General features: G+C 40.5%; 1 protein-coding gene across 1 annotated transcript in view; it reads right to left on the bottom strand.

Annotated features, from left to right (window-relative positions):
- Positions 1-9517, bottom strand: part of LOC118408446 (neuronal acetylcholine receptor subunit alpha-7-like) — a 41960-nt gene that overhangs the window by 11011 nt on the left and 21432 nt on the right. The window contains exons 4-5 of the mRNA XM_035809264.1: positions 4299-4343; positions 2790-2899 (exon numbers count right to left, since the gene is read on the bottom strand). Coding sequence (XP_035665157.1) covers positions 2790-2899; positions 4299-4343 — 155 coding nt within the window. The remainder of the gene's footprint in view (positions 1-2789; positions 2900-4298; positions 4344-9517) is intronic.

Genomic DNA, 9517 nt, shown 5'->3' with positions numbered 1-9517 from the left:
ATATGTTTTCCTGTGGTGACGAGAACCAATTGTATACATTCAAGTTCATAGAGCTGGCTCCATGAAACTTGTTTTTGGTTTACAAGGGCGGCCCCATAGCGGACTATATAAATATTTTTTCCTGTGGTGACGAGAACCAATTGTATGCATTCAAAGTTCATAGAGCTGGCTCCATGAAACTTGTTTTTCGTTTACAAGGGCGGCCCCATAGCGGACTATATAAATATGTTTTCCTGTGGTGACGAGAACCAATTGTATACATTCAAAGTTCATAGAGCTGGCTCCATGAAACTTGTTTTTCGTTTACAAGGGCGGCCCCATAGCGGACTTAGATTTTTTCCTGTGGTGACGAGAACCAATTGTATACATTCAAAGTTCATAGAGCTGGCTCCATGAAACTTGTTTTTCGTTTACAAGGGCGGCCCCATATATAGCGGACTATATAAATATTTTTTTCCTGTGGTGACGAGAACCAATTGTATACATTCAAAGTTCATAGAGCTGGCTCCATGAAACTTGTTTTTCGTTTACAAGGGCGGCCCCATAGCGGACTATATAATTTTTTTTTTCCCGAGGTGACGAGAACCAATTGTATACATTCAAAGTTCATAGAGCTGGCTCCATGAAACTTGTTTTTCGTTTACAAGGGCGGCCCCATAGCGGACTATATAGATATTTTTTCCTGTGGTGACGAGAACCAATTGTATACATTCAAAGTTCATAGAGCTGGCTCCATGAAACTTGTTTTTCGTTTACAAGGGCGGCTCTATAGCCGACTAAGATTTTTCCTATGATGACGTGAACTAACTGTATGTATTCAAAGCGAAACATAAATTTCTTTTGAAGGTGACGTGAACCAATTGCATGTATTCAAAGTGCGTGGAGCTGGCTTTATGGAGCTGGTAGGTTGGGAGCAGGGTTGTACTAATAGCTCCATGGAGCTGGCTCCATGGAGCTATTAGTACAACCCCTACTCCATGTTTCCTGTTTACGTTTGTCCAATTTCTATTATTTTTCCAACGACCTATGGGGCCTGGTGGAGGTAAATACTCCCATGCGCGCCTCATACGGACTTAAATGTATACGCACGTGTGAACCCACCTTAAGGGTGTAAATCTTAGGGTTGAGCGACTAAAAACCATCATGTGTGTTTACGGCCGGTACAAAGTAGTCACACAATCAACCTAGGATTTGGCGTCGGGCGAGGCGTAACTGGTAGAGCGTTCGGCTCGGAACCTAGAGGTCCTGAGTTCGATCCCCACCGTGCCCCGCCCCGATGTTGTGCCCTTGGGAAAGGCACTTTACACGACCTTCCTCACTTCACCCAGGTGTAAAAATGAGTACCTTCTGTCTGTACCGTGTATGTGGCACTGTTAATATAAGTTACAAAACTTGAGTGCAGTGCCACATTGTCCCAGTCTGTACTAAAAGCAAAATAGAAACAAAAAACAAAAAACCTAGGATTGATGTTTTCAACAATTCGTATTTCCCAGAACTGACTAGAGTGGCATTGGTAAGCAAAGTAGGGGCATGTTTGCTGGATAGTTTTAAAGAATAGATAGATGAGCAAACTTTAAGGTTAAGTGTGACAGGTCAGTTATACCGGGCTATATAGATGCAGGTACAGATAAAGATTCGCCACGAGCGAGTGCCGATGATGATGACGGATACAGATACAGCCAAAAGAAAAACAAAACGACAACCACACAGCGTTTTACGCACTATCCTTGTTGATGAGAGAAGAGATACATTCAACTTTATCTTACAAAAGAAAATTATGAAACGTTTCAAACATTTCGGCAGGTCGGTAAACTGTGGCCAACATCTATGAGCTCCTAACCCACCTTCAACCTAGCCTGGGTACCATCCGGATAGTAGTTCGCCTCTATGTTCGCTTCTGCTATCCGTCTGGAGACGTGCGCATTCAAACCTTTTGGTGGTAACGTCAGTTAATAAGCGAAGTAAGGAATGAGTTCTAGAGCACTGGTTGAACCCATTCCATAATTCGCTCTATGAGTAGGGGCCAATCAGCGCGTGCTTCCCCTTTTTGTAGGATTCCAGACGTTAAGATGGTCCGCGTTCCCAGACGGAAACACAGAGAAGCGACTGTATATAGTGTACAATGAATGTCAGAGCTAGAAGCGACTGTATATAGTATGTATTGAACGCCGGAGCGAACTACTTTCCGGATGGTACCCAGGCTATCTTCAACCGTTGATAATCACCAAACCTTTGACTAGTGCAGCAGAACCATTGTGGTGACGCACAACAGAAACTTTCTCACCCATGTTCGGATTAAAAACCAAATTGCCTTCGAATGTCATTAATTAAACCAGTCAAAGCATTGCTCTAACAGGCCATGACGTGGCCGCATAGATGTAAGTTTTGAGTGCGTTTTGTTTGTTTGTTTGTTTGTTTGTTTGTTTGTTTGTTTTATTACGATCTCCATTAGTGTACATTATCTTGACACTACTTTTCCTGGAGTCATACATGCATAATAAGATAAAAATGAAATACATGAAATGAAAAACAACTTAACAACAAATGCAGATAATTTAGCCTAAAATTATAAGGAAAGGTCAGAGGTCAAAACAAAGAAACCAAAGTGATCATACATTACCCAAAAAATTAATAGCAGGATAACTTAACTTAGTTGAATGAACACAGATCCAATCAAAACTAAGTCATTACAATAACAAAACATAAATATTTTCAACCTACATTCTTTCATTAGCCCAGCCCGACTTAATTAACTCCCTCAACTGTGGTCTACATCGATCCGTACTCACGAGTTATACAGCACGGTATCCGGCAGCCACACCTCCTTAGAAGGGATGTTGATGGTTGAGATGTTCCAGAAATCCGTGTCGTTCCACTGCAGATCTTCGTCCGTCCAGTACTAAATCAGGGGAAACAGTAGAGAATATAGTGAAGCGGGGTTGAACTGTATTCTCAAACGGAAAATTTAAACCTACTCAAATTTTCGGCTGTCAAAATCCAGTCTTTGTTAAGGAATGATCACTACTGTACATACACCGTGCAAGTTAGCTGTAGAAAATGTTAACAGGAAACTTAAATTTACACCATTCATTGTGTTAAAAGCTGGATAAACATGTTTCTTTGTTTGAACCTTTGATGAATACTTTCGAAATACTTTGCAATATGGACATGTGTTTCCACATTGCAACGGTTAAAGTGCAGCAAACCGATCAAGTTAAAGATTCATCTAGTTCATAATCATTTAAAAGTTAGACGAAAGCAGGTAGACTAGATTGCAACATTAACATCAGTTGCAACATAATTCGCAACAGTAGTTCCACATTGTAACAAAACCCAACCACGTTCTCGGTTGAAATGATTCATGCTGGGGATTAGCTGCAACAGTTACGTGTAGCAAAACAATCACATTCTCCACGATTCATCTGGTTCGTGATCAGTTAGACGGAGACAGTTAGACTAGCTTGCAACATTAACATTAGTTGCAACAAAAGTAGTTTCACATTGCAACAAAACCCGTTCGCGTTCACGGTGGAGATGATTTATGCTCGGGATTAGTTGAGAAATCCCCGCCAAACGGAGCATCATCGCTCCGAAAATTACTCCTGCCGATTGTGTGGTCCCTCCAGGGCAGAACAATTCGGGTGAAAGTGAAAAATGAAAGTGGTTATTCCGAAGGAATCCTCCCTACCAATAACCGGGTGCCTTGCCTTGCCAATAACCGGTTAAGCTGGGGAGTAAGTAGGTCGTCTGGCTTGGCTGGTTTTCCAGACTCCTGTGCTGATGATTTTGTGCGTGGCTTTGATTTTCCAATAGATTTTAGAAGAGTTTCTTGAACAGCTCCACTTGTACTGTTAGTAGAGTCTCATCTCTGCATCTCAGTGTTTTTTATCGAGTCATTTATATCTGTCTCTATGCCAGGAACGTCGAAAAATCGTTATTTCTTTCTAAACTTGCTGGCGTTGCGGTTATAGTTGACGCCAGCTTGAGACAAACTTTTCCATCTGCAGTTATTTCGCTGAACATTGATTGATTTCAATTGATAGATACATTGATATCTATGTCCTCTGTAACACCCTTTTATGACAATCTTTCCACACCGCCTTCTGCATTTGGGGATACGCGATTAGCTCCACTTGATAACGACCTGATAACAAACTGCATTGAAAATACATAAGCGTGTGAATACAGACAGTTAAACACCCTCACTGTGACACAAGTCGGTATAATATTCTCAGGCACTCTCCTGTTGGTCGATAACTTTACTCATCTGCATTTAAACAGCATGACGCCATTCTTACCTGTCTGAGCCAGACTGCAGACGACATGACCTGGTTCTTCTCGTCCTGAAATGAAGCCGAGAAGATGGCGTTATTCTGTGTTTACAAAAAAGGGTTAGTAATGTGTAAAATAGGTGGCAAGGTAGTCTATAGTTTCTAGGTTTGAATCCCAGGTATGCTTCAGTTTTAATGCCAATGGGAAAGGCACTTAACACCTCTCAACGCACTAATCGTGAAGAGTAGGGGTCCATCCAGGTGTGAGCGGCTCAAAACCTACGGTCTTTTGGCCGCACCTGGGGCAGTTACTGTCCAGACCCTTGCGACAACCTCCCACCCCATTGTACTCTCGTGGGCCCTCCCAACAATAGTAATAACTAACATTTTTAACGTCCACAGCAATGGTGGACACCGGTGCAATGGCCTAGTGGGTAGAGTGTTCGCCTTGCATTCGGTAGGTCGTGAGTTCGATCCCCGGCCGAGTCATTCCAAAGGCTTTAAAAAATGGTACATGCTGCTTTCTCTGCTTCGCACTCAGCACTAATGAGGAAGAGTATGGAAGTTAAACATACATCACTACCAGCGGACCAGCCCCCTGCTGTAGTGACTTGCACATGTGTGGCCCAAGGGCTTCGAAGTGGGGATGGGCGCCACCCTACGCGTCTTTAAATGCATGGGCAAACTTTAACTTTAACTTTTAACTTTAACATCAATGGTAACCGTTTTTACTTATGGAAAAAAAAGAAATATGAGAAACTTCAAATCATGAGTAGCACATAAAAGGGACGGTAACCTCCCCTCCCGGCTCTTAACTGTATATCCCATGATTGATCATCTGTAGATACTCCAGCCAGACGTCCGAGATCTTCAGTTTTCTGCTACAGCTCGTAAAGACGCAGCAAATGAAACTTAAAGGCCTTTCTAAGGTCATACAGACAGAACCACTTCATCACGAGGACAGCGCGGCGTCCAATTTTCCTGCTGACTGAACCGGGTTATCTGTTCCACTCAGGTTCTACCGTATTTTCTCCAATGAAGCACGCTGTTTTTAACTGTTAATTAATCACGAGGAAAACGCATTGGACAAGAAACAATTATTATAACTGCTTGGAAATTCGGGGTATATCGGAGGATGTTCTTTGTGCATCTTTAGACTTCTTGGCATGATCGTGAAGTTTGGATAGAAGAAAATCGTTACACAATGTATAATTTACTCAATGGTCACTTACAAAACTTACACTGTATGATACTGCCATTTAAACCATCATACAGACACATTGAGTGAGTTCATTAGGTTATTCAGTTCTGTTGTATCCGCTTAAGTGTACTGGCTTTTGTGCTGGTTTAGATTTCATGGCATGATCATGAAGCGCAGATAGGAGAAAATAGTTAGACAATGTATTATCTACTCATCAGTCACCTACAAACTACACTATATGACACTGCCATTTCAAGCATCATACAGATACATTTGAGTGATTTCATAGGTAGAATATTCAGTACTGTTGTAGCCGCGTAAGTTTCCTGGCTTCTCTTACCTTGACCTTGAGTTGATAAACTGTTCCGCATAATAAACTCTCATTTATCATTATTTCCCCTGAGACAAGATCGAAGCTCTCTTGAACGTTACACTGTATTCCAAATGCGAGACCAGATTAATCATACATAACTTTACTTTTTCTCGATAATGTTTTGTTGTTGCTTTATATGTAGCCTCTTAGTACTATTGTCTGTATAGCTATTAGTTGTTATTGGTTGCCATACATTGTACCCTGTGCGATTGTTGAGCAATAAAATTCATTCATTCATTACAAATTGATGTACTTGCCGCTGTTAACCTTGACATAGATAAAACTTAATAAGGTGCTGCGTACAATACAGACTCTTCGGTTCTTTCCAAAAAGTATTTACTCAAGCAACTGGATATGGTTTGGGAAACGGTCAGACGTTTCGGATAGAATCCACTATCCTTCGTCAGTGACACTGAAGTGATCTGGAAGAAACAGGTCTTTTATACTCTAACTATGAATGAAGACAATTTCAGTCGTCCAATAGGAAACATTATAAGACAATTCAGACTGAAGACAATTTGGATTTCAAAGGGAACAAAGGTAAGGCAAAATCAAGCTGAAGATTTGGATTTCAAAGGATAGCAAGGCTAAGACACAGTTAATGCAAATGAGTCAATTAGCTCCTGTTGTTTTAGTTACAGGAGCTAAAAGTTTTGCTGCGGGGGGGGGGGGGGTGTAATGCTATGTCCCAAGGCTTCCGGTCAAGGATCTGTTCAAGGATCCGTTCATGGATCTTAATTAGATGAAAACAAACATTTTCTAATTACTACAGATCATTAGTAGATATCAATTTGCGCAACACTACGTTTGTAGCTTCCATCAACGAAAAACGAAGTTTCATTACAATGGTATGTACCAAAGTGCTGTATTTTGTCATAGAAAAAAATTATATCAGAGGTAATAAAAGTGATGACGTCATCAATTCGGCCCCCAAAAAATTAGATTTAGAATTCTCTAATGCCCATCCATCAACATTCGTTACGGCTCCATTCTTTCTTAATTTATGAATAAGAAAACAGTGGAAGGTCAAAATGCCAATTTAGCCAACCGAGATACCTTAATACAGTGTTGTGTATAATACAATGCTGTTCTGTGTTCTCCAGAGGGAAGAACGGATCTCTAGAACATTACAACATACTGTACTTGCCGCTGTTAACCTTGGCCTAGATGAAACTTCATACTGTGTTATGTACAATTCAGTCTGTACTAATACTAGTATCTACCCGCGGATGTCTGATCATCTGAACATTATATACATACGTACCTTTGTTAACCCTGACCCAGATAAAACTTAATACCGTGTTGTGTACAATAAAAAAGGCTGTTCTGTGTATATTTCTCCAGAGAGAAGACCCTCTATCCTGTATGCTATGTACAGTGTTATTGTGTGGCCTGTAGCGGAGATGGGTCACTGCGTGTCACGCTCTGATTATCAGCTATACGCCTATAGATATCAGGTAATACTGGCACTGCTGTGGGGATAACATCACCTGGGAAGTAAAAACTGATGTGAGCGTGAAAAAAAGTTTAGGGAGGAAAAAGTGTGAGAGTTAACATACACCGCTACCGATATGCTAACCTTTTAGTGGCTGTGTGGCAAAAGGGATATAGAAACGGAGATGGGCGCTAAAATATCTTACCCTTAAACACATCTTGATATAATGGGTGAGCCGCTGTATTTCTTAGTGGCTGTGTGGCCCATGGGATATAGAAACGGAGATGGGCGCTAACTAATTGTGAGGACTAACCCTTACATGGTTTTTGTTTCTTCTGATTTAGTTATTCATTTGAAAAATTGTTATTTGTTCCACATAAGCTCATGTCCTTGTTAGGTTTTATGATTTCTCTTTTGTTCATGAAGTTTAATATAACTATGGTTTTGGTTCTGCGATTATATTGATCACATTTTCATTTCATTTAACTGATGTACAATTGGCCTTTGTTTTATTGATTTCATTTGTAACTTGTGTCTAGTTATTTATGATTTCATTGTTTTGTTGAGTGTATATCTATGTTACATTGCTGTGGCTCATTGGTGGCAGAGAGCAAATAAAGATCTCTCTCTTAAGCTAACATATCTTACCCTTAAATATATCTTTTTTTAATGGGTGAGCCGTTGTATCTCTTAGTGGCTGCGTGGCCCATGGGATATAGAAACGGAGATGGGCGCTAACATATCTTACCCTTAAACACATCTTGATATAATGGGTGAGCCGCTGTATTTTTTGGAATTATAATACTCCAGGATTTCTGAGTATTATCAACATGAAACTCGTTTGGAAAACTGAAGCAGATACAAACATCTCTTGTGATCCACAGACTACGATTGGCATCTGTCATTACTGTTGATTAATAGAACCGATGACACGATTAGTTTCAGCTTAATCGGGGATCAGGATGATTAGTTAATCCAGCGAATCCCATGCGGCGTTTGCTATATGATTAGTGGCAAAATTAGTATCCATCTGTGGGCGCCATCTTGTCCTGCTCCGGAAATAGGCGTCAGATTGGCGTACCGATACGGGTAACTAGCTGCTCATTCGTCTCTGAGGATTCAGCAGGGACTCCAGATTGGACTATTGCGGTCAATTAGTGCAATTATTTTCAACATTCTTCATGCATCAATTTGTAGCAAAATAACTGGCACAATTTTCTTAGAACATTCTGCATGAGATTTTTACATGGACCAGAGGACATTTTCTTAATCTCCAAGCAGATCTAGATCCTAATGTGGCATAAGATACATTTTGTAGTATCAAAACCTGGCAGAGTAGTGAAGCCGGATTAGGAGTGTGTGTCGCTACCATCTACATGGCAAATGGACACCTCTTGGCTGACTATACTCCTTAGCTTGGGCACTTTGTTACTATTTTTACTATTATAGGACTTGCTTGGAGATTTCTATATTTCCACTTAGTCCACTGATAGCAATGCCGTAGACTGGAGGGACGTTCTGTGGAGACAATATTATCTAATACAGATTTATTGTCATTCCCTAATATCTAAACAATGTGCACAATATTAATGTCTGCTGTGCATTGAGATCATCATTCTCTTCCTTTGTTATGAAGATTCCTATGAATACAATAGCGTATATTTCAGACTTGTTGTACAGTATTGTTAAGCAATGTGCCATACATTGATCATACTTTTGAATATCAACTTTGATTGATAGTGACCGAAAGAGTACAGAACTAGTTAACTCCTTCTGCGGCAAGGATCGACGCCTATGATACAATAGCGTATATTTCAAAATTGTTGTACAGTACTGTTAAGCAATGTGCCATACATTTTTTTTATCATACGATTCAAGTCTAAAGTCTAATTGATGTTGACCGAACGTATACAGAACCCGGCATTAGACAAACCATCCGTAACTAGTTAACTCCGTCTGCGGCAAGGATCGGCGGGTGCTGGCTGTCTGCCAAAGACGTGGAAAGTTTCCAGTTTATCTTGTTCTTTTTTGAGCTGGTATTAGATACTCTTCAGTCGGACGTTCAACAGTGTATTGGTCATTTTGTACCTCATACAAAGTCTGGACATTAATATTTTCTCTCAGTCTTCAAGTTATGTCCACTGCAAATCTGTTTTTATTTTGGTAACACTAGCACCCCTGTTGTAGTTGTTTGTACAGAATCTGGCAGCTTGGTTCTGTACCCTTTCCAGTTTACC

The sequence above is a fragment of the Branchiostoma floridae genome, unplaced genomic scaffold (genome assembly GCF_000003815.2).
Source record: "Branchiostoma floridae strain S238N-H82 unplaced genomic scaffold, Bfl_VNyyK Sc7u5tJ_1585, whole genome shotgun sequence".
Taxonomy (NCBI): Eukaryota; Metazoa; Chordata; class Leptocardii; order Amphioxiformes; family Branchiostomatidae; genus Branchiostoma; species Branchiostoma floridae.
The sequence above is the reverse complement of the archived record's forward strand: the minus strand, read 5'-3'. Positions and strand labels throughout refer to the sequence as shown.